Source organism: Pongo abelii, chromosome 1, assembly GCF_028885655.2.
Source record: "Pongo abelii isolate AG06213 chromosome 1, NHGRI_mPonAbe1-v2.0_pri, whole genome shotgun sequence".
NCBI classification, from domain to species: Eukaryota; Metazoa; Chordata; class Mammalia; order Primates; family Hominidae; genus Pongo; species Pongo abelii.
In genome coordinates, this window is record NC_071985.2 from 170423120 (window position 1) to 170450662 (window position 27543).

A 27543-nucleotide genomic window follows, 5' to 3' on the forward strand; every position below is an offset into this window, starting at 1 on the left:
CTCCAGCCTGGGCGACAGAGTGAGACTCTGTCTCAAGAAAAAAAAAAAAAAAAAGATTGAAGACGAAAACAATTCTTTTGTGCTGACAAGTGGAAACTGTATGTTTTTGCAAGGCACTAATGAGCAGTTTGTAGATTATAAGAACTCCATGCTTCAACATTCTATTATGAAGTTTCATTTTAGGAACCAGCCCAAGCCAGAGGGGAAATTCTTTTGGACTGAAATGCTCACCCATAATGCAAGTCATCAAAGAAATGACTGAAAACATGTATTAATATTATATTAATATTATGCATCTATTTGGTCAATGCAGACAACTAGGGATACTTTAATAACTGGATTCAGTTAGGTTTCTGACACTGGCATAATAAAATGAAGTGATTTTTCCCCCTACCCTTAAAAGCAATATTGCCTAATCAGAATGCTCTTATTGGCTCCAAAGGAATAAGGTTTTCAGACTGTTTTTTTTTTTTTTTTACCATCTTCTCCTATTTCTGCCTAGGGGAAAAATAGGTTTGGGATGATGTATTTGCTGAACTAATTATTTTACCTTATATATATATATATTACATAATATATATGTTTTCTTTTTTTCTTTTTTGTTTTTTGAGACGGAGTTTCGCTCTTGGCGCCCAGGCCGGAGTGCAATGGGGCGATCTTGGCTCACTGCAACCTCCCGGGTTCAAGCGATTCTCCTGCTTCAGCCTCCTGAGTAGCTGGGATTACAGGTGCCTGCCACCATGCCCAACTAATTTTTATATCTTTGGCCTGGCTGGTCTTGAACTCCTGACCTCACGTGATCTGCCTGTCTCGGCCTCCCAAAGTGCTGGGATTACACCACACCTGGCCTTAGCTAATATATTGATTAGAACTCTTTTACTGGACAGTATAAAAAATTCAACTCCTGATATAAAGAAATAGCATAAGCAAAAAGGTGTATTTACTGGCCTATATTAGTTCAGAGTTACATAACTTTAGGCATGGCTGGATCTAAGTGCTCAAACCAATGCTATTCAATATAAATACAATGCAAGCCACAAATGTGAAACACATGTATAATTTTAAATATTTTATTTGGCATATAAAAAAGAAAAAAGTAGATAAAATTAATTTTACTAATATGTTTTATTTAGCCCAATATATCCAAAATATTCCAACATGTAATCAATATAGAAAATTATTAATGATAAATTTTACATTCTTTTATTCATACTAAATCTTTGAAACCCAGTGTAATTCTATGCTTACAGCACATCTCAATTTAGACTAGCCACCTCTCAAGTACTCAATAGCCCCATGTGCCTAGTGGCTACTATACCAGACAGTGCAGGCTATAACAAGGCATCTGGATGATACTTCTCACGATTGTTTCACTCTGCTTTTGTCTCTGTTGGCTTTAGCCATGAGAGGCAAGATAGCATACCTTATACCCCGTCAGTTTAACAAATACAGTAAAAGAGCATTGTTCCTAAAAGTTCCAGAAAAACTGTTGCTCTTGATATTCATTGGTCTGTACTGGATCCTGTGACTCTCCTTGAGCCAATTATCAGTAACCGTGACCGGGGGATGTGACACTCTGATTTGTCAGATTTCATGAATAATTCCTTGAGTTAAGAGTAGGATAAGTTCCACGACATGGATTGAGATTGAAGAAAGGGTTTCCAAAGAGAGTAACTGTGATGCTGTAAGAAGGTAATCAGTGCCAGATACCCCAAAGCAAGGCATACTCATTGCTTATATTTTAAAATCTACTCGTCTATCATACAAAGGAATAAGATGACCAACTCTGAATTGATTAACATACCTCATTCAGAAAGGGTTATTCTTAGAGAAATGGGCAGGAGAAAAATCACATCGATTCCTTATGGAACTCCTCTCCAACCCCCAACCAAAACAAAAAGGAAAGAGCCAATGAAATGTGGTTAAATATACATCAAGGGAGACTTTAAATGGAAGACCTCTCAGAGAGGATGGATATGGGTGCAAGAAGAAAGAGGAAGTGGAAGACTAAACCTATTCTCTAAATAAAAGTTGAGATTTTTCTGGGAGGGGGCATTGTCTCTAGAAAAGCTCACATCTTTTGTTTGTTTGTTTTGAGACGGGGTCTCATTCTGTCACCCAGGCTAGAGTCTAGTGGCACGATCTTGGCTCACTGCAGCCTCGGCCTCCCTGGCTCAAGCAATCCTCCGACCTCAGCTTCCCAAGTAGCTGGGACTACAGGCATGGGACACCACACCTGGCTAATTTTTGTATTTTTTGTAGAGAGAGGGTTTTGCCTTGTTGCTTAGACTGGTCTCAAACTCCTGAGCTCAAGCTATCCACTTGCCTTGGCCTCCCAAAATGCTGGGATTGAAGGCATGAGCCACCGTGCCTGGCCAAGCCCACACATTGTTAATCACCAGTTTTCTTATATACCTTCTTGTAGACTCTGACTCTGAGTCACTTCCCAGTCAATTCTCCCTGGAAAGATTCTGCAATCCAGTAGCAACTTAACTCCAGGAACATTAGATACAATTTGAAATGACACCGTATTTCTAAAGGAGGCTTCATGGGTGCTTGCCTAGGATGCATCCATAAGAAGTAGAGTTTTATCACCTGTGATCCAGGGCCAAATTGATTCCTAGTTTCCAGGGAGATATGAGAAGCACAAGTTGGTAAACAGAAGTGGAAAGCCACTCTTTGGGTAGAGTGACCTTGTAATTTTTATTTTTCTGAGACTTGGCAAAAACTGAATACCAAGGGAAGCCTTGAAGGTGAGGAAATAATAGAGTTACCATGAAGGCAGAAGGGAGACAATTGCTAGTAGCCAGCTTCAGCCTGCACTATTCTATGAATATCTGTCTCCAGTAGGTTTCAGCTCCAGCTGGCAGCACCTCTAACTACCTTCCTCCAGCTGGAGAGTCCTAGCACCTATCCCACAAAGGAACACTAGGTCTTGGATGACTCCAAAATCGCATATTCAAGGAGCATTCTATTTCCTTGTTTCTTATCCATGATTCTTCTATTACAAAGACAGCTTTGCCTAGAGCTGTGGTGAATCAGTCTGGATCCAATTAGGAGAGAGAAAATTACACAGTAATTTGAGGAGGGCAAGTTCAGTATAAATTTGATATAAAGAAGGAGATGAGAGTAAGATGGGATTAGCTAGTACTAAAGAAGTAAAGAGAATTAAAATATAGAAATAAAATATAGAAATTAAAATACAGAAATAGATATGAAGAGCTACTGCTAGGGCTGAGAGAGCACGCCAAGGATAACCCCATCTCCATCCCACATGGCTAAGATTTTGACCTTCTTGGAGACAGCACCACTGTGGCTCAATGGATGGCAGATAAGTCACTGTGGTGCAGCACAGGTAGAAAGAAGCTTGCTGGAACGGGGTCACTAGAACTTGCCAGAAATTCACCCTCTGGGTTGCTGGGAAATTTTCACCAGAGTGCTTCATACAATTCCGGGGGAAGCTGATGACTTCTGGATGCAGAAGCCAGGTGCTAGAGAAGCTGGGAATGCTGTAGGACCTGCTGAGAGAGCACAGGGACCAGGAAGGAAAACTCACTTCCTCCTGCAAAGTCTCCCCATCACCACCCTCTACTGACAAAACTTAAGGGCCAGCTGTAACAGAAAAAAAATATATCTAAAGGGCACATATTCACTTTTATGGAACAGTTTAAAAGAGTTAATATGAAACCACAAGGCAATAAAACAACCAGCTCCCAGGTTCCCAAATTTTCCCTAAAAAGACGCAAGATGACATTTCCTTGTGAGACACCTCTCCATGTGCTATTCATGGCACATGCTGTAATTCTATCCTTTCCTACTCAAGATAGACTGCTGTCAGAATGCAAATAAATAAGAGGGATACTATTATAGAGATGATCTTAATGCCTCAAAAGGCATGCCATAAAACATTGCTTTTTATATACTTCAAAGTGAATAATTTTGTTGGACACTTAGACTGTTTCAAGGTTTTCACTATGATGAATGTGGTCCATTCTCTTTTTGTGACTTTCCTGTGGCAAGTTATTTTACTTCCCTGAGCCTCAGTTTGAGGCTCAATTTTTTTTTTTTTTTTGGGGATAGAGTCTCACTGTGTCACCCAGGCTGGGGTGCAGTGGCATGATCTTGGCTCACTGCAACCTCCACCTCCTGGGTTCAAGCGATTCTCCCGCCTCAGCCTCCCGAGTAGCTTGGACAACAGGCGCCTGCCAGCACGCCCAGCTAATTATGCCTATATTTAGCATTAATTTCTTAGGTTTGATTTAGAAATATGAACATTTCTAAAAATCACTCACCAACTGCTTTCCTTAAACTATTAATAATATCTTCTACCTATTGAACTCTTCCCATGTGCCAAACACTACAGAAACTGCTTTACTGCATACATATTTAATTTGATCCTTATAATTAACTCAGTGAGGTAGATATTACTTTTTTCTATTATATAGATAAAGAAACTGAGGCTCAGAGAAGTAAAGTAACCTGCCACACGATAGTCACAAAAAAAGAATGGACCACAGCTGCTGTCCATGGAACACAGCAGATTTATTGGCCAGAGAAGACAGAACTGAATCTAAGGCCACAGCATCTAGCTTCACCTTGTCGACTCCTAGCTATTCTTCAGTTTTCAGTTTATGCATCTCTGCCTATGGTGATTTTCTACATTACTTAGCCATGTTTACTGCTAAATTACTAGAATGGAGCAAAATACTAGGCACAAAGTGGGCATTCAAATATGTTTTTATCATAAAGGTTTTAAGAGAAAGAGCAGATACACCAGAAAGAGTAAATAAATCAGTACTAACGAGAAAAATTCACAGATACTGATCTACACAGAGGGTAGGATTTCAAAGATCCTTCTGTTCCCATCCATGTTCTTCCTGACACAGAAATGACATGATAGGTTAGTTGTATCATTTGCACAATAAAAAGCACCATTAATGCAATATTTGAACTTTGCACACATTTGGTGTGAGAATCATTATTTATATTTGTTCTGCCTTGAAGAGCATTTGGGAACTTCATTGTCTTTTGAGGCTTGAAGTATAGCAAACAGCACAGTGAACTCCCTTGCAACCCCCAAAAAAGAATGAGAATTAGGGAGGCTAGAATCAGAGTAGTAACAGAAGCTAACATCTGTACCAGGCACTGTGATAAATACTTTATATACATTATCTATTTAGGCCCCATAATAATCCTGTGATGCTACTATGTCTTGTGTTATCATAATTATTTAACTGATCAGGAAACTGAAGTGTTGTGAAGTTAAACAAAATTCTCAAGGTGACATAGTAACAGTATCTTAATTCTGACCCCTAAGTTCCTAAATACTATGCTACATAAAGTACTCTTAGTTAGTTTGATGTCTCATAAAAATATATACTGTAAGGACACCCACAGTGAAGTTACAACTAAATGCAGAAAGATACAGGATACAGCAGAGACAAGCTTTTAAAATGGCTGGAATCTGCTCAGCCAATCTGAATTTGTAGTAGTTGATTTGAGTTTGTATGATAGCCAGATCCACCGACTTGACCATACCAAAAGGGTTGCAAATGGAAAGAGTTTAGGTTTTTCACATGGCTCTTAATAGATTAGGCATTATTCACTAATAGATTAGACATTATTCACTGTGATAATAAGGACAGGTAAGACATGAAGAAGGGAGCTGGGTAGTGGTGTGCAGCTGTAGTCCCTGCTATGTGGAAGGCTGAGGTAGGAGGATCCCTTGAGCCCAAGAGGTCAAATCCAGCCTGGGTAACATAGCTAGATCTTCTCTCTGGGAAAAAAAAAAAAAAAAAAAAAAGTAAGCAGCAGCAGGAGGAAGAGACAGAGGATAGGAAGTAAAGTATAGGTAGTTATTAAACAGATTTTTAAACATCCCAATCATAAAAACAACAGCAGAAATAGCTAATCTTCACTGAGGTCTTACTACGTGTTAAGTCCCTGAATTATTTAATCTTATCCTTTCAACAACCAATAAAATAGGTGCCATTATTGCCCTCATTTAGGTTCCCTGACTCTAGCAAATGGCTAAATAATCTTACCAATAGAAATCTCTAGCTTTCGCATCATTTTTTTTTTCTGGGAATATCTTTCACAGTGCTCCTGAACAATTTTTTTTTTTTTTTTTTTTGAGATAGAGTCTCACTGTGTCACCCAGGCTGGGGTACAGTGGCGTGATCTCGGCTCACTGCAACCTCCACCTCCTGCGTTCAAGTGATTCTCCCGCCTCAGCCTCCGAGTAGCTTGGACGACAGGCGCCTGCCAGCACGCCCAGCTAATTTTTTTATTTTTAGTAGAGATGGAGTTTCACCATGTTGGGCAGGCTGGTCTCGAACTCCTGACCTCAGGTGATCCACCCACCTAGGCCTCCCAAAGTGCTGGGATTACAGGTGTGAGAGCCACCACGCCCAGGACTGAATTAAGTTTTATTGCTCCCTCTTCTTGAAAAGCTCTCTTCCCTTGGCTTCTATGACACATCGCCACATTTTCCTACTTCCATTGTCCTTTCTACCTATCCCCCTCCTTGGGATTCCTTCTCCACTTTTGTCTTTAAAAATCTGGTTTCTCTCCTCAGCCTTTTCTTCTTTTTCTCAGTTGACCCATTCTGTCTTCTCTCATACCTTAAGTAACATCTGCTCTTACACGCTGTACATGCTGATGATTCCTAAGTCAGTCTACTAGACATTTCTGTCTGAATGTCTTACATACACTTCATTTTATTTATTTTTGTTTTTGAGACAGCATCTTGCTCTGTTGCTCAGACTGGAGTGCAGTGGCGTGATCTCGGCTCACTGTAACCTCTGCCTCCCAGGTTCAAGCAATTCTCCTGCCTCAGCCTCCTGAGTAGCTGGAATTACAGGCATGTGCCACCACGCCCAGCTAATTTTTGTATTTTTAGTAGAGATGGGGTTTCACCACATTGGCCATGCTGGTCTCAAACTCCTGACCTCAAGTGGTCCGCCCATCTCGGCCTCAAAGAGTGCTGGGATTACAGGAGTGAGCCACCATGCCCGGCCTGTCTTACATACACTTTAATCAGCTTGTGCAAAACTGAATTATATTCTTCACTTATTCCCTGAATCTCTTCTCTCCCTCTTCTGTGCTCTTGCTCAGTAAATGTTATTCGCCATTATCCCTCCAGGTGCCCAAGTCAGAAACCTGGGTATCATGTTTGGCACCATCTCGGCCCTCACCTGTCATTTCTAATCCATAGCCAAGTCCTATCAACTCAACTTCCCAATTACTTCTCAAACTGGCCCAAGTCACTGCCACTACTTCAGTTTAGGCCTTTTTCTTTTCTTAGTATGATAGAAGCTTGCTAGTGGTCCTAAAGTTCATCCTGCTCTTTGTCTACGGTAATAAATCCCTGTTTTTAAACTGGGCACATGGCCTGACAAAATAAAATCTATATTTCCCAGCTATCCTTGCAGCTGTGCAATGCTCATGTGTCTAAATTCTGGCGAATGGGGGCTGGGCATGGTGGCTCACTTGAACTGCTATACCAGCCCTGGATTGCTTATGCTCAGCCTGTTAGATGAGGAAAGAAGTTTCATCTTGTGCAAACCACTGTTATTTGAGTTTCTGTTACAGTAACCAGATCTATAGATTAATACTCTTAGATTAATGCAACAGCCTTCTGATCAGTCTTCCTGCCCCTACTTTAACTTTGCTTCAACTCATTTTCTTCCTTAAATTCAGATTAATCATTGTCAAACTCAAATGTGATTATATTATTCCCCGCCACCCTCCACTTCCCATGCCATTTCCTTCAGTGTGTACTTTATATTCCTTAGCCCGGCATGCGAAACCCTTCATAAACTGGCCTCTGCCTTATCTCTCTAATCTTACTTCTAATCGCTCCCTATCTTGTGTTCCAAGCTCCAACCATGCAGAACATTTGTAGTTTCACAGAATAAGCCAAGTTCTTGTACTTCAGTGCATCTGTGCATCTGGAAATGCGGTTTGCTCTGCCCAGAATGTCCATTCCCCACCCCTACTAGTTTCCCTGGTTAGCTAGTTTCTACTTGTCACGATTCAGGGCATCTCTTCTTGGAAGTTCTTCTTGACCACCCAAGAATCAGTTACAGTATCCTCTTATGTACTCCCAAAGTATTCTGTGCATATGTTTATCAAAGAATTGCTGGTTTACTTGTCTACTTCCCTCCCCAGCCCCCTTCACTATCAATTGTTACTTCCTGGATAGCAATACCTATTTTCTCATTCACAGGTCTATCACCAGGCCCTAGCACAAACCCTGGCATACAGTAGCACTTAAAAAATATTTACTCGGCTGGGCACAGTGGCTCACACCTGTAATCCCAACACTTTGGGAGGGCGAGGTGGGTGGATCACCTGAGGTCTGGAATTTGAGATCAGCCTGGCCAACATGGTTAAACCCTATCTCTACTAAAAATACAAAAATTAGCCAGGTGTGGTGGTGGGCGCCTGTAATCCTAGCTACTTGGGAGGCTGAGGCAGGAGAATCGCTTGAACCTGGGGAGATGGAGATTGCAGTGAGCCAAGATCATGCCACTGCACTCCATCCTGGGCCACAGAGTAAGACTCTGTCAGAAAAAAAAAAAAAAAAAAGGCTGGGCGCAGTGGCTCACGCCTGTAATCCCAGCACTTTGGGAGGCCGAGGCAGGGGGATCACGACGTCAGGAGATCCAGACCATCCTGGCTAACATGGTGAAACCCTGTCTCTACTAAAAATACAAAAATTAGCCAGCATAGTGGCACACATCTGTAATCCCAGCTACTCAGGAGGCTGAGGCAGGAGAATTGCTTGAACGCAGAAGGCAGAGGTTGCAGTAAGCTGAGATCGCACCATTGCCCTCCAGCCTGGGTGACAAGAGCAAGACTCTGTCTCAAAAAACAAACAAAAACAAACTCTGGCTAGGCATGGTGGCACATGCCCATAGTCCTAGCTACTCAGAAGGCTGAGGCAGGAGAATCTCTTGAGCCCAGGAGTTCTAGGCTGCAGTGTGCTATGATTACCTGTGAATAGCCAATGGACTCCTGTCTGGGCAACACAGCAAGACCCCACCTCTTAAAAGAAAAACTTTGAAAAAACATGCCAAATAAAATGAACTTCTGTGGGTGCACTGCACTGTGCGTGAGCTGAAGCAGGACGAGGCATCACCTCACCTGGGAAGCGCAAGGGGTCAGGGAATTCCCTTTCCTAGTCAAAGAAAGGGGTGACAGACGGCACCTGGAAAATCGGGTCACTCCCACCCTTATAACTGAGCTTTTCCAACGGGCTTAACAAACGGTACATCAGGAGATTATATCCCACACCTAGCTCGGAGGGTCCTACGCCCACGGAGCCTCGCTCATTGCTAGCACAGCAGTCTGAGATCCAACTGCAAGGCAGTAGTGAGGCTGGGGGAGGGGCGCCCGCCATTGCCGAGGCTTGAGTAGGTAAACAAAGCTGCCGGGAAGCTCGAACTGGGTGGAGCCCACCACAGCTCAAGGAGGCCTGCCTGCCTCTGTAGGCTCCACCTTTGGGGGCAGGGCACAGACAAACAAAAGGCAGCAGCAACCTCTGCAGACTTAAATGTCCCTGTCTGACAGCTTTGGAGAGAGCAGTGGTTCTCCCAGCACACAGCTTGAGATCTGAAAACGGGCAGACTGCCTCCTCAAGTGGGTCCCTGAGCCCTGAGTAGCCTAACTGGGAGGCACCCCCCAGTAGGGGCAGACTGACACCTCACACGGCTTGGTACTCCTCTGAGACAAAACTTCCAGAGGAACGATCAGGCAGCAGCATTTGCGTTTCACCAATATCCACTGTTTTGCAGCCACCGCTACTGATACCCAGGCAAACCGGGTCTGGAGTGGACCTCCAGCAAACTCCAACAGACCTGCAGCTGAGGGTCCTGACTGTTAGAAGGAAAACTAACAAACAGAAAGGACATCCACACCAAAAACCCACCTGTACGTCACCATCATCAAAGACCAAAGGTAGATAAAACCACAAAGATGGGGAAAAAACAGAGCAGAAAACCCAGAAACTCTAAAAATCAGAGCGCCTCTCCTCCAAAGGAGCGCAGCTCCTCACCAGCAACGGAACAAAGCCGGACGAAGAATGACTTTGACGAGTTGAGAGAAGAAGGCTTCAGAAGATCAAACTACTCCGAGCTAAAGGAAGAAGTTCAAACCAATGGCAAAGAAGTTAAAAACCTTGAAAAATAATTAGATGAATGCCTAACTAGAATAACCAATGCAGAGAAGTCCTTAAAGGACCTGATGGAGCTGAAAACCACGGCACGAGAACTACGTGACGAATGCACAAGCCTCAGTAGCCGATGCGATCAACTGGAAGAAAGGGTATCAGCGATGGAAGACGAAATGAATGAAATGAAGCGAGAAGAGAAGTTGAGAGAAAAAAGAATAAAAAGAAACGAACAAAGCCTCCAAGAAATATGGGACTATGTGAAAAGACCAAATCTACATCTGATTGGTGTACCTGAAAGTGACGGGGAGAATGGAACGAAGTTGGATAACACTCTGCAGGATATTATCCAGGAGAACTTCCCCAATCTAGCAAGGCAGGCCAACATTCAAATTCAGGAAATACAGAGAATGCCACAAAGATACTCCTCGAGAAGAGCAACTGCAAGACACCATATAATTGTCAGATTCACCAAAGTTGAAATGAAGGAAAAAATGTTAAGGGCAGCCAGAGAGAAAGGTCGGGTTACCCACAAAGGGAAGCCCACCAGACTAACAGCTGATCTCTCTGCAGAAACTCTACAAGCCAGAAGAGAGTGGGGGCCAATATTCAACATTCTTAAAGAAAAGAATTTTCAACCCAGAATTTCATATCCAGCCAAACTAAGCTTCATAAGTGAAGGAGAAATAAAATACTTCACAGACAAGCAAATGCTGAGAGATTTTGTCACCACCAGGCCTGCCCTAAAAGAGCTCCTGAAGGAAGCACTAAACATGGAAAGGAAAAACCGGTACCAGCCACTGCAAAAACATGCCAAATTGTAAAGACCATCAAGGCTAGGAAGAAACTGCATCAACTAACGAGCAAAATAACCAGCTAACATAATGACAGGATCAAATTCACACATAACAATATTAACCTTAAATGTAAATGAGCTAAATGCTCCAATTAAAAGACACAGACTGGCAAACTGGATAAAGAGTCAAGACCCATCAATGTGCTTTATTCAGGAAATCCATCTCACATGCAGAGACACACATAGGCTCAAAATAAAGGGATGGAGGAAGATCTACCAAGCAAATGGAAAACAGAAAAAGGCAGGGGTTGCAATCCTAGTCTCGGATAAAACAGACTTTAAACCAACAAAGATCAAGAGAGACAAAGAAGGCCATTACATAATGGTAAAGGGATCAATTCAACAAGAAGAGCTAACTATCCTAAATATATATGCACCCAATACAGGAGCACCCAGATTCATAAAGCAAGTCCTGAGTGACCTACAAAGAGACTTAGACTCCCACACAATAATAATGGGAGACTTTAACACCCCACTGTCAACATTAGAGAGATCAATGAGACAGAAAGTTAAAAAGGATATCCAGGAATTGAACTCAGCTTTGCACCAAGCGGACCTAATAGACATCTACAGAACTCTCCATCCCAAATCAACAGAATATACATTCTTTTCAGCACCACACCACACCTATTCCAAAATTGACCACATATTTGGAAGTAAAGCACTCCTCAGCAAATGTAAAAGAACAGAAATTATAACCAACTGTCTCTCAGACCACAGTGCAATCAAACTAGAACTCAGGATTAAGAAACTCACTCAAAACCGCTCAACTACATGGAAACTGAACAACCTGCTCCTGAATGACTACTGGGTACATAATGAAATGAAGGCAGAAATAAAGATGTTCTTTGAAACCAGTGAGAACAAAGACACAACATACCAGAATCTCTGGGACACATTCAAAGCAGTGTGTAGAGGGAAATTTATAGCACTAAATGCCCACAAGAGAAAGCAGGAAAGATCTAAAATTGACACCCTAACATCACAATTAAAAGAACTAGAGAAGCAAGAGCAAACACATTCAAAAGCTAGCAGAAGGCAAGAAATAACTAAGATCAGAGCAGAACTGAAGGAACTAGAGACACAAAAAGCCCTTCAAAAAATCAATGAATCCAGGAGCTGGTTTTTTGAAAAGATCAACAAAATTGATAGACCGCTAGCAAGACTAATAAAGAAGAAAAGAGAGAAGAATCAAATACACACAATAAAAAATGACAAAGGGGATATCACCACCGATCCCACAGAAATACAAACTACCATCAGAGAATACTACAAACACCTCTACGCAAATAAACTAGAAAATCTAGAAGAAATTGATAAATTCCTTGACACATACACCCTCCCAAGACTAAACCAGGAAGAAGTTGAATCTCTGAATAGACCAATAACAGGCTCTGAAATTGAGGCAATAATTAATAGCTTACCAACCAAAAAAAGTCCAGGACCAGATGGATTCACAGCCGAATTCTACCAGAGGTACAAGGAGGAGCTGGTACCCTTCCTTCTGAAACTATTCCAATCAATAGAAAAAGAGGGAATCCTCCCTAACTCATTTTATGAGGCCAGCATCATCCTGATACCAAAGCCTGGCAGAGACACAACAAAAAAAGAGATTTTTAGACGAATATCCTTGATGAACATTGATGCAAAAATCCTCAATAAAATACTGGCAAACCGAATCCAGCAGCGCATCAAAAAGCTTATCCACCATGATCAAGTGGGCTTCATCCTGGGATGCAAAGCTGGTTCAACATATGCAAATCAATAAACGTAATCCAGCATATAAACAGAACCAAAGACAAAAACCACATGATTATCTCAATAGATGCAGAAAAGGCCTTTGACAAAATTCAACAACGCTTCATGCTAAAAACTCTCAATAAATTAGGTATTCATGGGACATATCTCAAAATAATAAGAGCCATCTATGACAAACCCACAGCCAATATCATACTGAATGGACAAAAACTGGAAGCATTCCCTTTGAAAACTGGCACAAGACAGGGATGCCCTCTCTCACCACTCCTATTCAACATAGTGTTGGAAGTTCTGGCCAGGGCAATCAGGCAGGAGAAGGAAATAAAGGGCATTCAATTAGGAAAAGAGGAAGTCAAATTGTCCCTGTTTGCAGATGATGTGATTGTGTATCTAGAAAACCCCATTGTCTCAGCCCAAAATCTCCTTAAGCTGATAAGCAACTTCAGCAAAGTCTCAGGATACAAAATCTATGTGCAAAAATCACAAGCATTCTTATACACCAATAACAGACAACCAGAGAGCCAAATCATGAGTGAACTCCCATTCACAATTGCTTCAAAGAGAATAAAATACCTAGGAATCCAACTTACAAGGGATGTGAAGGACCTCTTCAAGGAGAACTACAAACCACTGCTCAAGGAAATAAAAGAGGATACAAACAAATGGAAGAACATTCCATGCTCATGGGTAGGAAGAATCAATATCATGAAAATGGCCATACTGCCCAAGGTAATTTATAGATTCAATGCCATCCCCATCAAGCTACCAATGACTTTCTTCACAAAATTGGAAAAAACTACTTTAAAGTTCATATGGAACCAAAAAAGAGCCCACATTGCCAAGTCAATCCTAAGCCAAAAGAACAAAGCTGGAGGCATCACGCCACCTGAATTCAAACTATACTACAAGGCTACAGTAACCAAAACAGCATGGTACTGGTACCAAAACAGAGATACAGATCAATGGAACAGAACAGAGCCCTCAGAAATAATGCCGCATATCTACAACTATCTGATCTTTGACAAACCTGACAAAAATAAGAAATGGGGAAAGGATTCCCTATTTAATAAATGGTGCTGGGAAAACTGGCTAGCCATATGTAGAAAGCTGAAACTGGATCCCTTCCTTATACCTTATACAAAAATTAATTCAAGATGGATTAAAGACTTAAATGTTAGACCTAAAACCATAAAAACCCTAGAAGAAAACCTAGGCAATATCATTCAGGACATAGGCATGGGCAAGGACTTCATGTCTAAAACACCAAAAGCAATGGCAACAAAAGCCAAAATTGACAAATGGGATCTAATTAAACTAAAGAGCTCCTGCACAGCAAAAGAAACTACCATCAGAGTGAACAGGCAATCTACAGAATGGGAGAAAATTTTTGCAACCTACTCATTGGACAAAGGGCTAATATCCAGAATCTACAATGAACTCCAACAAATTTACAAGAAAAAAACAAACAGCCCCATCAAAAAGTGGGCAAAGGATATGAACAGACACTTCTCAAAAGAAGACATTTATGCAACCAGAAAACACATGAAAAAATGCTCATCATCACTGGCCATCAGAGAAATGCAAATCAAAACCACGATGAGATACCATCTCACACCAGTTAGAATGGCGATCATTAAAAAGTCAGGAAACAACAGGTGCTGGAGACGATGTGGAGAAATAGGAACACTTTTACACTGTTGGTGGGACTGTAAACTAGTTCAACCATTGTGGAAGTCGGTGTGGCGATTCCTCAGGGATCTAGAACTAGAAATACCATTTGACCCAGCCATCCCATTACTGGGTATATACCCAAAGGATTATAAATCATGCTGCTATAAAGACACATGCACACGTATGTTTATTGTGGCACTATTCACAATAGCAAAGACTTGGAACCAACCCACATGTCCAACAATGATACACTGGATTAAGAAAATGTGGCACATATACACCATGGAATACTATGCAGCCATAAAAAAGGATAAGTTCATGGCCTTTGTAGGGACATGGAAGAAACTGGAAACCATCATTCTCAGCAAACTATCGCAAGGACAAAAAACCAAACACTGCATGTTCTCACTGATAGGTGGGAATTGAACAATGAGAACACATGGACACAGGAAGGGGAACATCACACACCAGGGCCTGTTGTGGGGTGGGGGTGGGGGAGGGATAGCATTAGGAGATACACCTAATGCTAAATGACAAGTTAATGCGTGCAGCACACCAACGTGGCACATGTATACATATGTAACAAACCTGCACGTTGTGCACATGTACCCTAAAACTTAAAAGTATAATAATAATAAAATTTTAAAAATGAACTTTTATAGCAATATTTAAATTATTTCTACTTGTAGCTTTAAAAACTATTTTTGTTGAATCAATTATTTTCATGAAATCCTTCAAAAGTACCTATTATAATCTCTGTTTGAGAAGTAGAGAAGGTAAAAATAAGAGATATTGGGTAATTTATTAGATCTAGAAGCAGGGACAGAAGCAGAGTCAGAATCTGATTCAGAATGGACTTGAAAGAATATCCCACCTTTGGTAAAAGAGTCATGTGGTATAATAAAGCTAAAACAGTCAAGAAAGCAGAGAACTAAAACAAATTGCAGATAGATTAAAACAGCAAATACTAGGCTGGGTGCGGTGGCTCACACCTGTAATCCCAGCACTTTGGGAGGCCAAGGCGGAAGGATAGCTTGAGCCCAGGAGTTCCAGACCAGCCTAGGCAACATAGTGAGACCTTATCGCTACTAAAAATTAAAAGTAGAGACAAGGCTGGGCATGGTTGTGCATGCCTGTAGTCCCAGCTACTTGGATGCTGGGGCAGGAGGACCGCTTGAGCTCAGGAGAGTGAGGTTGCAGTGAGCCATGAACATGCCACTGCACTCCAGCCTGGGTGACAGAGCAGGACTCTGTCTCAAAATAAATAAACAAACAAACAAATAATTTTTTTAAATAATAAAAAGTAAAGAAACAAAACAGCAAATACCAGAGCTAAGGTACAAAATGACATTCTATTTCAGAACCACATGATTATTGGTTTGGCAGCATTCTTTTTTTTTTTTTTTTGGAGACAGAGTTTCACTCTTGTTGCCCAGGCTGGAGTGCAATGGCGCCATCTTGGCTCACCGCAACCTCTGCCTCCTGGGTTCCAGCGATTCTGCTGCCTCAGCTTCCCAAGTAGCTGGGATTACAGGCATGTGCCACCACACCCAGCTAATTTTGTATTTTTAGTAGAGACAGGGTTTCTCCATGCTGGTCAGGCTGGTCTCGAACTCCTGACCTCAGGTGATCCGCCTGCCTCAGCCTCCCAAAGTGCTGGGATTACAGGTGTGAGCCACCGTGCCCGGCTTGGCAGCATTCTTAAGTGATAATCATCTACCTTTTCCCTACCTTTAAGCAAGGCTATGCCTAAGTAGTCCCCAAACAAACAAATAATGCAAATCTTTAAAGTATTTGGAAAAAGAATATCCTACAATTATTTTTCTATACTTGTACAAGTACCATACAATAATGGTAACAGAGAAATGTTATTGACCTTAGCAATCATCTAATTTCATCACCTTTATTTTATAGCTGAAGAAAGAGAGGCCCAGAAAGTTTGTGATTTGCTCAAAACTTTATAGCAAGATTGTGGCAGAGCCAGAACTAAAACCCCACTTTTTCTCATCTTCAGTCCCCTGCTCCCTCTGTTTCAAGAGGGATTATGACTTTCAGCATCTTCCTCATTTGGTTGTCCATATTTCTTGGTAAGTTTTCAACATGGTCCCTAGTTCCCTATCCAAGGCCTTATCTCTTAGTTCATAGACTGAACCATTTCCAGTAATGTGGGATCATACATCCAAGATTCTCATCCTTACCTGGCTGTAGTAGGCAGTTCTACCAAGATTCCTGTCCCTGGCATACATGTCCTGTATAGGCTCTCCCGTTTCATGTAGGCAGGACTTATGGATATGAGATAGCTGATTGCTTGATAGGTTACATTATACGACAAAGGGGATCGTCACTTTTGGTCAGGCAGTGGCAAAAAACTAATATACTAGCCTTACATCATTATATTTAGTGAGAAAATGAAATGCTGAATTAAGCTCCCTCAACTTCCCTTATTTCCACCTCTAAAATGCTGTGTGGTTTTCCAACCTTTTCTTCCCTCCCAAGCAGGTGAAAGATACCTCTTTCTTTTCAAGATTATCAAAAGTATCTCTCAATATTTTCACTTTTTCTCCCTCCTCTAGTCCTCCCCCATAACCTACAAACATGTACAGTCTCCCACCTGACAGAACCTTTCCATGACTGCAACTCTTTTGAACTTTGATGTTTCTGTCCTTTCTCTGTGTGAGACCTGCTTGTCCCAGATCTGCCCTACTGTTCCTAAAGAACACTGGGCTTATCTCTGCCCAGATCCATAATCAGTAATGTCCAGCAGGTCTCAGTTCTCAGCTCAGTGAAACAAAATGAGAATGGTGCACAATAGGGCACTATAGACATTGGTTCCAAGACGGCCTTTGGCCAGACAGTTCCTCTACTTGTGTGATTACTCTAACCTCTGGCTGCTTAGACCTTTTAGACTGGCTTCATGATTGATTCATTCTCTGAGCTAAGCTTTCAACCCTTTCTTCTCTAATCAGTAAGTTGTCTTCTCTCTTCTGACATAATACTCATTTGAGGGCCTTTTCTCAACTTATAAAAAATGATGTAATGAAACTCCATATTCTCTTACCCAGCTTCAACACTCAACAACAGAAACCCATGTTGGGTTATTTTTAAAGCAGATGTCATACCTTATATCATTTTATCCCAAAATAAATACTGGATTATGTCAATCAGCATAATGTTTTCAAGGTCCATCCATATTGCAGCATGTACCAGTATTTTATTTCTTTTTATTTCTGGAATAATATCCCTGTATTAGTTCATTCTCATGCTACTATGAAGAAATACCTGAGACTGGGTAATTTATAAAGAAAAGAAGTTTAATTTACTCACAGTTCCACATAGCTGGGGAAGCCTCAGGAAACTTACAATCGTGGCGGAAGGCACTCTTTGCAGGGCAGCAGGAGAGAAAGAGTGCAAGCAAGGGAAATGCCAGATGGTTATAAAACCATCAGCTCTTGTGAGACTATCACAAGAACAGCATGGGAGAAACATCATGATCTGATTACCTCCACCTGGACATGTGGGGATTAAGAGTTCAAGATGAGATTTTGGGTGAGGACATAGCCAAATCACATCAATCCCATTGAATGGATACACATTTTATTTATCCTTTCATCAGCTGATGGACATTAGGGTTGTTTCTACTTTTTGGCTATTATGAATTATGCTTTTATGAATATTGGTGTACAAGTTTCTGTATCTATCTATCTATCTATCTATCTATCTATCTGCATTTCTCTTGGGTATATCTCTAGGAGTGGAATTCCTAGGTCATGTAGTAACTTATGTTTAACCTTTTAAGGAGTTGATAGAATGTTTTCCAAAGTGACTGCACCATATTACATTCCCATCAGTTGTATATAAGAACTCCAATTTCTCCACATCCTCATCAACTCTTATTAATATCTGTCCTTATGATTCTAGTCAGTCTAGTGGCTGTGAAGTGGCATCTCACTGTGGTTTTAATTTGCATTTCCCTGATCGATACTGATGTTGATCATCTTTTTATATGTGTGTTGGCCATCTGTGTATGCATATCTTCTTCGGAGAAATGTCTATTCCAATTGTTTGCCAAGTTTAAAATTGGGTTGTCTTTTTATTATTGACATATAAGAGTTCTTTATATATATTCTAGATGTAAGTTTCTTATTAGATAAATAATTTGTAAAAATTTTTCTCCCATTCTGTGGGTGGTCTTTTCAATTTGATGGTGTCCTTGAAGCACAAAAACTTTACATTTTGATTATGTCCAATTTACCTCTTGTTGCTTATATGCTTACTCTACTTCTAATATTTTTTATTCCTTGAAATTTATTTGTTAAAGGAACTAGGTCATTATGTCCTGTAAAATTTCCTGTATTTTGAATTTTGCTAATTTTAACCCAAGTGTATTGTTTGACAAGTTATTTCATCTCCTGTATTTTCTATAAACAGAACCAGCATTAGCTTTAAATATCTGCCAGGAATGTTTCATAGGTGATGCTGTATACATCCTATACATCTTCCATAGATGTATCATCTTACACTCCCTTCTTTACATCATGTGATGAGGCACATAGTGCCTCTGGTGTGTTTGACTGGTTAACTCTGGGTGTGTGTGTTTGATGTTAAGATTCATCAGTGGGTTCTGGTCTTATCAGCCTGATCTAACCATTTAAAGTTCCCCACTAGGCTCTTATCTAATGGTTTACCAGCAATGATCTTTGGATCAGTGCTGTCCAACAGATCTTCATATGATAATGGAAATGTTCTCTCTGTATACGGTCCAGTATGGCAGCCCTTAGCCACCTGTGGCCTACTGAATACTTAAAATATGCCTAATAAAACTGAAAACTCAATTTTTAGTTTTACTTAATGAATTTAAGTGGTCACATGTGGCTTGTGGCTACGGTATTGGACTATACAGGTTTAGCTTCATTATTTCATCTGAGTCTGCATTTCTTAGCTGAAATTATTTTAAAAGAATTTTATTTCATCAAATATGACGACCTTGAAATATAGCTGTGATATTGTAAAATCTATACTTGGTCTTCATTCCACTTCCTGGCATAAAACTCATAAAATCCTTGTGATTTCCAAAGGAATAATTTTTTTGTATGCTAATGAAATGACTGGTGGCTGGCAGCTTCTGTGTAGCTTCAGGATGGGGGCTGGTAAAAGACGGTTAGAGGTTTGGGACTGATATGGTTTGGCTCTGTGTCCCTGCCCAATTCTCATCTTGTAGCTCCTATAATTCCCATGTGTTGTGGGAGGAACCTGGTGGGAGATGACTGAATCATGGGGGCGGGTCTTTCCCGTGCTGTTGTTGTGATTGTGAATAGGTCTCACAAGATCTGATGGTTTTAAAAATGGGAGTTTCTTTGCACAGGCTCTCTCTTTGCCTGCTGCCATCCATGTAAGACGTGACTTGCTCCTCCTTGCCTTCTGCCATGATTGTAAGGCCTCCCCAGCCAGGTAGAACTGTAAGTCCATTAAACCTCTTAATTCTGTAAATTGCCCAGTCTTGAGTATGTCTTTATCAGCAGCATGAAAACGGATTAATACAGGACTTTTTAGCCCTATCACCTAACCTCCAGGAAGGGGAGAGGGGCTGAAGATTAAGTTGATCATCAGTGGCCAGTGATTTAGTCGATCATGCCTCTGTAATGAGGCCTCCACCAAAACCCAGAGAGCTGAACATGTAGAGGTTTCTGGAGGGTGGTGCACCTAGAGAAGGCATGGAAGCTCTGCACTCCTTTCCACATGCCTTGCCCTATGCATCTTTTCTACTTATCCTTTGTAATATCTTTCATAATAAACTGGTAAATATTAATATTTCCCTGTGTTCTGCTCTAGTATATTAATCAAACCCAAGGAAAGGGGTTGTGGGAACCCCAATTTACAGTCAGTCAAAGCACTGGTAGAACAACCTGTGGCTTGCAATTGGCACTGGATGTGGGGGGCAGTCTTGTTGGACCGAGCCCTCAACCTGTGGGATCTGACGCTAACTCCAGGTAGACAGTGTCAGAACTGAACTTCAGGTAGATTCCAGAACTCCAGAACTGAACTGGAGGAGACTCAACTGGTGTCTGCTGCAGAATCGATTGCTTGCTTGATGTATGGGGAAAAAATCCCACATATCTGGTGTCAGAAGCATGTTGTGAGAGTATGGGAAAAACTGTTTTTTTCTACTGATATAATAGTCCATTGAGGAAAAACATTATGGACCTATTTTTAAAGTAGGCACTGAGCTTGCATTGTGGGCCATTTTGACTCAGGTGGTCTGGCCTTTTGGTCTTTCCCAATTCTGTAAAGCAGCAGAACCATGAGGTGCAAATACGTTCTATTCTGGCAAGATCGCTATTGTAGTCTCTGCATTACTTTCAGGGGATCTGTAATAGACACTGTTGGTACCCTGTACTTCACCCCATGGCTCCTTTCTGATTTTAGGTGCAGCTGTGGTGAACAATTCTCAGGGGCACTGATAGCTGGCCACCAGAAACACACACCATGTCTCTTAGCTTTTTGTAGCATTAAGTGTGCAGGCAGTTAATATTCCAAGAGTAAGCCTTAAACCAAGGGATCTAGAAGGCATCAGGTAAATACTGAGCCTCAAAGAGACAATTCTGAGGTGCATTCTACACTTTACGCAGGTTGCAGGCGGGATTGAGCCTCAGTTGCTCACAGTGGTAACACCTCAACAACACTATTTACTGGCTTTCCCTCCTCTGTTCTACTCTCTCCACTTCCTCATTCCAGCTTCTTAGCATCACTTCCTAATAAACTACCTGCATCCAAGCCTCAAGCTCTATTTTTGGGGAAATATAAATTAAGGCAGTGATATGGTTAGGCTTTGTGTCCCCACCCAAATCTCATCTTGAATTGTAATCCCCATAATCCCCACGTGTCAAAGGAGAGACCAGGTGGAGGTAATTGAATCATGGGGACAGTTTCCCCCATACTGTTCTTGTGATAGTGAGTGAGTTCTCAGGAGATCTGATGGTTTTATAAGGACTCTTCCCCCTTTGCTTGGCACTTCTCCTTCCTGCTGCTTTGTGAAGAAGCTGCCTTGCTCCCCCTTGGCCTTCCACCATGGTTGTAAGTTTCCTGAGGCCTCCCCAGCCATACTGAACTGTGAGTCAATTAAACCCCTTTCCTTTACAAATTACTTAGTCTTGGGCAGTTCTTTATAGCAGTATGAAAACGGATGAATACAGGTAGGATCTAAAAATACTTTAGTTCATGGCATTTATTCACTCAAAAACATTTACTAAGTTATTATAATGGACCAGGCAGTGTATTAGATACTGGAAATACAATGGTGAACAAGAGATCAAGTTCGATGGGGTGCAAAGATTAACAGACAATCCTTGAATAGTGTGGTTAGTATTACAACAAAGTAAATGTGGGTGCTATTAGTTGTTAAGTATGGCCAGGTTTAGGACCCCTTAATTTCTCCCTGCAAAAATTACACTTGCTAGATATTGAGAGGAAGTGAAGCACAGAGGACAAAGTCAGGCAAAAGCATCTGTAGCTTAGATTTAGTGTCCAACTCCTAGGCTTTAGTTGGGGATTGAGGTAAACCCACATATCATGCCTCAATTCTCCCTTTCTCCGGGCCACATTCATTTGGCCTTGCTAGAGGCTTCCTAAGAAGGAAGCTCCATGATCTTATTGTATGAAACCAGTGGTGTTTCATAAAAACCCATGCCTGGCCGGGCGTGGTGGCTCACGCCTGTAATCCCAGCACTTTGGGAGGCCGAGGCAGGTGGATCACGAGGTCAGGAGATCGAGATCATCTTGGCAAACACAGTGAAACCCCATCGCTACTAAAAATACAAAAAAAAATTAGCCGGGCATCGTGGTGGGCGCCTGTAATCCCAGCTACTCGGGAGGCTGAGGCAGGAGACTGGTGTGCACCCGGGAGGCGGAGCTTGCAGTGAGCCAAGATCGCACCACTGCACTCCAGCCGGAGCTACAGAGTGAGACTCCGTCTCAAAAAAAAAAAAAAAAGCCCATGCCTGAGAAAAGGAACCATTCCCTATGCTTCCCCAAATCCCAAAAGAGAACACATTCTGCCTGCAAAGCCAGAAATTTATCTGTCATGACCCAAAAACTATTTCTTTGTACTGTAGCCTTAGACCCTTGACCAGGCCCCTCCACAATCCTTGGTGCTATATTAAAGCGGGTAGACCCAAGTTCAATATAGGTTAGAATGCAAAACTCATAATTTTCCCACCTTCTTTTCTCTTTTCTTTTTTTTTTTCTGTCATATCCCTAAGTTTTCTGCTTGAGGGACTTAGTACACTGGTATGTCTAATGAAAACTGTTCTGAGGCTTTCTTACCTAAAACTCACTGTTTTGAGTAGACTTTGCCAAATTGGTCCTGGCTTCTGGCAAGTAGTTTCTTTGTATCTTTCCATCAGTGGGGAGCTTGGGCCCTGAATTCTGAATTGGGCTACTCATGCTCCCAGAGTTGCAGCCAGCCTCTCTCCTAGGTTATATAACAGGGCTAAGGACAGGGTTAAATTCCATCCAGTTTTTAACACCTCATATTTGAGAACTGGTGCTATCAAGAATTTATATGCACTCCAATAGCTTCCTTAATTTTTCCTGTCTCAGCACGTAACTTACTATTTACTTACTTTTCTCTTCTACCAGACCCTAAACTCTTTGAGGACAGAAATACTGTGCTATTTACCACTACATTTCTAGGGTCTAGTATAGTACTTAATGAATGTTAGTTGACTGAATGAAGTCCTGTATCAGGTAAGACTTTGAATTGCTAATGAAAGCAAACCTAATGAAAAACCAGCCACACCCCCCAAAAAATTCCAGCACATTTTTAGCTCACGTAACTGCAAAGTCCAAGGCTCAAGTCACGTTATATTCTAAGAAACTTGTCTTTTTCAATATTTTTGCTCTCCTCTCTGCTGTGTTTGGCTTCATTCTCAGGTAGGCCTTCTTTAGATGGAGTGCCCTGGTATACCAAATGCAATTTCTAATTCTGGTTGGGCCCGACTGTCTTGGTTTGATTCATGAGCCTATCCCTAAATCAGTCACAGAAGCCAGAGGAGTGTGCTGCTTTGCTTGGTGAGGCCTAGGTCAAAAGACCCTTGAAACTGAGGGTGGTGGAGTGAGCTCCCCAGAAGTATAGTGGATTGACACCTCTGTGTGTGTGTGTGTGTGTGTGTGTGTGTGTGTGTGTGTGTGTGTGTGTTTGTGTAGGGGGTGGTATAGGGAGCATGGATGCTAGTCAGCTGAAGCAATTCCACTTTCACTCCCATTGCTGCGTTCCATATCTTTTCCTGACATTGAAACCCTGTGGGCCAGGGATACCAGCCAACATGACTTGGTCTGTGACTGCCAGCTCTTCCCCAGAGGTAGGGGGTCACCCTTCCTGCTTAGAGGGTTCCCCAGACTCTGAATTACCCTGCTTACAGCGTGATCCTGCTTGTCCTCTTCCTGCTCTAAATGTTTCCAGTAAGCTGCACAGTACATGCAAAGTCCTTTCAGACACTTTGGCAACTAGTGAGTCATGTATACAAAGAACTATTCAAAGCAAAATGTGTCCAGTTCTCTAAGAGAGTAGTGAAAAGATGTTTGGAGAGCAGAGATAAAGGCATGCAACATCTGGCTGGGAGTATGAGAGCAGACAACCAATTTAGGGACTATCAAACACCCAGGACAAACTTAAGTATAGGATGAATAATGACAGTAACAGTGATAATAATAACAACAGCTGACACATATAGTACTTACCATGAGCCAGGCCCTGTTCTTAGAACTTTATATTAATCAATTCAATAAATCTTCACAACACCCTTTCAAGTAGATATAATTAAGTAGATATAATGAAGTTAAGTAACTTGCCTAAGGTTACAGAGTAAGAAAGCGGCAAAATAAGTCTGGGTTCCTATCACAGAGGGTCTTAAAAGCCAGGTACAGTGATAGCCTTGACTTACAGTCTGTGAGTACCTGGTTCATCTTTCCCAACGGACTCAAACATTCTGAGAGCACGTCTGTGTCTAGTTCACCTTCATGTTTTTTAGAACACCTAGGTGGGCTCTATACTTAGGTAAAAGCCAAATATCTGTCCTCTTTGAATAGACTATCTTTTCCTTTAGTAAACAAGCATCTGAAAACAGTGTGTTACTGGAGGGCGCCTTGGCAAGAGCCTGTGGTACTAGCTACTCCTCCAGAGGCTGAGGCAAGAGGATTGCTTGAGCCTAGGAGTTTTAGGCTGCAGTGCCTTATGCATTCCATGCTTGAGCAACACAGGGGGATTCTGTCTCAAATAAATAAATCAATAAATAAAAGCAGTGTGTTACTGGAATGAGCATTGTTATATAAATACACAGTCTTCCACAGAAGTTACAGCACTAGACAGGAAGTTATGGATCTGACTAATTGAGGCTTTCACCTCTGACTCAGTGTGTGACTCTGGCAAGTGACCTAATGGCTCCAAGCTACAGATTTTCCAATGGTAAAAGAGAGGAAAACAGGTATCCAACATATTCCACCAGGACATACTGAGAATATAATAATAACAATAAATAAATACACATTTTAAGTTCTTGCAATACTTAAGAGGAAAGGTACTACAAGAAACCAAGATATTTTTCTTAGTGTCACCATAATTTCAGTAATCAACAGATATGCATTACGAGCCAAATATTCTAGACATTATGGGATTACAACAGAACAGATGAAAACAGATCTCTGCTAGTCTCTGTTTTATAGGCTATTATGGACAAGGTCAGTTTCAGTGGTCAACACAGAGCTTATTTAACATAACATCAAAATGGGGGTGGACGTTAGAGCTCACCTGGATTTTATATATATATATATGTATGAGAGAGAGAGAGAGATCCAAAAGGGGGAAATGATACGGAAACAACTGTCCTCAAAGAAAAGAAAAGGCTCTGGGTTTGAGTCTCAGTAGAAGAGTTTACCATCTGTGCGACCTGGGGCCAGTCACTTAGCTTTTCCGAGCCAATTTCCTTCTCTCTAAAATAGGGATAGTAACGATCTACTTCAAAGCGCTCGTGCTTGAAAAACTTTAATCCAGTGGCTGGCTAAGCACCAGAAGTCAACTATTACTATTGTTATCTCTGCAGGAGCAAGGTATTTTCTGGCCCTTTCTCTATAAGAAAAACCACTGTTTCTCCAGTTAGACTGCATTCATGAGGCCGAAGCAGAAACCCAAGTGCTTTAAAAAGCTCGGAGACCGGTGCTGCAGAAACATGAACCCAGTCATCCAGGGCTTTGGTAAAGCACAGCCCCCTCGGCAAAGCCCACCTTCCATTTCCTTCCCTTCCATTTCGGGAAAGCCAAGCTCCCCCTACGCGTTCGGTTATCTTATTTTCTTGCCTCGTCAGGTCGCTGGCCTGTCTCTGACTTCTCTCCGCGACCTCTCGGTCGTGCAGGCTCCGCGGCAGCGAAGCGGCTAAGGCTGGCGTCTCGCTTCCTCAGCGCTCCATTCTTCCCCTCGGCTCCCGCCGGCCGCAGCCGCCTTCGCAGCCGGGGTTCCCGCCGGGATTGACGCGCTGGGGGAGGAGCGGTTTCTCGCTGCGCGCCTCTAAGGAACATTACGGCAGGGCTCGTTCCCGGCTCCGGCCGCCAGCCCCAGCCTCCCAGGTCCGGAGCCGGGACTGGCGGAGGCCGCGAGGGAGGGAGCACGAGCGAGGAGGCACGCGCCCGCCGGTCCGCACCCAGCCCGCCGCCGCCGCCGCCGCCGCCGCCGCCTCAGCAGCCATGGCCGAGCGCCGCGCCTTCGCCCAGAAGATCAGCAGGTAAATCTCGGGCGTGGGGCGCGCCGCCGCCGCCGCCCGAGAAAGAGCCGCGGAGTCCTCCCAGGCCGGGCCTAGGAGGCGGGTGGGTGTGGCGGGGCCGGCACCGGGATCCGGCGGCCTGGCCCGCGGCGGGGCGGAAGGGGTTCGGGGTGGCTGAGGGGGTAGCGGAGGCCTCGCGCCTCCCTCGAACCCCGGCCTTCAGCCCGCGCCCGCCGCTGAGCCTCGGCAGGGAGCGGAGAAGGCCGCGGACTCCAGCGCGCCCGCCGCCTCCTGCTCCTCGGCGGCCCGGGCCTGGACTTTCGCTGCGGTTTATGGAAGGGCGGGTGGGGGAGCTCGTCGGCCGCTTCCCAAATTCTTTGTGTTCCCACCCCCGGGCTCGTCGGGGGCCGCCGCGGCGTTTCGCCCCCTCCCCTCTCTCCGCCCACCCCCTGTTGGCCCCTAGAGGGTGCGGGGTCCGCCATCCTCCACCCCAACAAAAGGAGAAACGCGCGGCGGCTCGGGGCGGGTGGGAGGCCGCGTTCACGCGTCTGTCTCTTCCTGAGAAATCTGACGGGAACCCTCTTTGCACCCTCGGGCCAGGTTCAAAGTGGGCTTGTGCGTCCAGGGTTGAAAACGTGTGGACAGAATGAAAAGTTGGGAGCTGCGGGCTGCGCCTTCGGGGTGCAGCTGCCGAATCCCTGACGGATTGCAGGCTGAAGCTCGTTCTGAGTTCGCCTGTGAATTTAACTGTGCGCCTGTGTTTCTCAGAGCACCCGAGAAGATGGATGATAGGCAGTGTTCTTTATACACTGACATTCTCTTATATGTTAGCAGTCTTGAAGTAAAGCAGGTGATCGAGGTGGAGATTTCAAAGCCTTTCACCTACTTGTGGTGGTTGGTTGCCACCTTTCTCCCACCCGCCAAATAAAAATTAAATGACAGGGGACTCTAATTAATTTGTAGAATTTCTTTGTGGAGTATACTTACGTATGAGACAGTAGACGTTTTTGTTTTAATAAAATCATATTTGTGTGAATTATGATGTCCCAAGAAAAGAAGCATTCAAATTAAATTACCTTTTTTTGTTTTGGGGCAGTTGTATTTCTGTGGCTCTGAGTCTTTTTAGTTTGCTGACGTTTCTTAAAAAATTTTGGGCCGGATGCAGTGGCTCAGGCCTGTAATCCCAGCAGTTTGGGAGGCCGAGGCAGGAGGATCGCTTGAGGCCAGGAGTTCAAGACCAGCCTGGGCAACATAGCGAGCTCCCCCCCGCCCCATCTCTGCAAAAAAATTAGCCAGGTGTGGTGTTGCACCTGTAGTCCTAGCTGCTTTCGAGGCAG

General features: G+C 42.8%; 1 protein-coding gene and 1 long non-coding RNA gene across 12 annotated transcripts in view; one reads left to right on the forward strand and one right to left on the reverse strand.

Moving 5' to 3' along the window:
• Positions 1 to 427: 427 nt before the first annotated feature.
• Positions 428 to 5772, reverse strand: LOC100940165 (uncharacterized). 2 transcript variants are annotated; one of them, XR_008514456.1, is made up of 2 exons: positions 4803 to 5772; positions 428 to 3518 (listed from the first exon to the last, which is right to left on the reverse strand). It is a non-coding gene; the product is annotated as an uncharacterized LOC100940165 (long non-coding RNA). The 2 variants fall into 2 exon arrangements; XR_008514457.1 differs by having other exon boundaries at positions 428 to 3521.
• A 16934-nt stretch (positions 5773 to 22706) lies between these two features.
• The window catches only part of DOCK7 (dedicator of cytokinesis 7), a 238434-nt gene continuing 233597 nt past the window's right edge, over positions 22707 to 27543 (forward strand). For 9 of the 10 annotated variants that reach the window (XM_054533642.2, XM_024251423.3, XM_054533652.2 and 6 more), the window contains exon 1: positions 22707 to 26227. In XM_054533642.2, coding sequence (XP_054389617.1) covers positions 26190 to 26227 — 38 coding nt within the window. In that variant the 5' untranslated portion in view covers positions 22707 to 26189. The remainder of the gene's footprint in view (positions 26228 to 27543) is intronic. The other variant, XM_063712056.1, reaches the window with a different exon arrangement.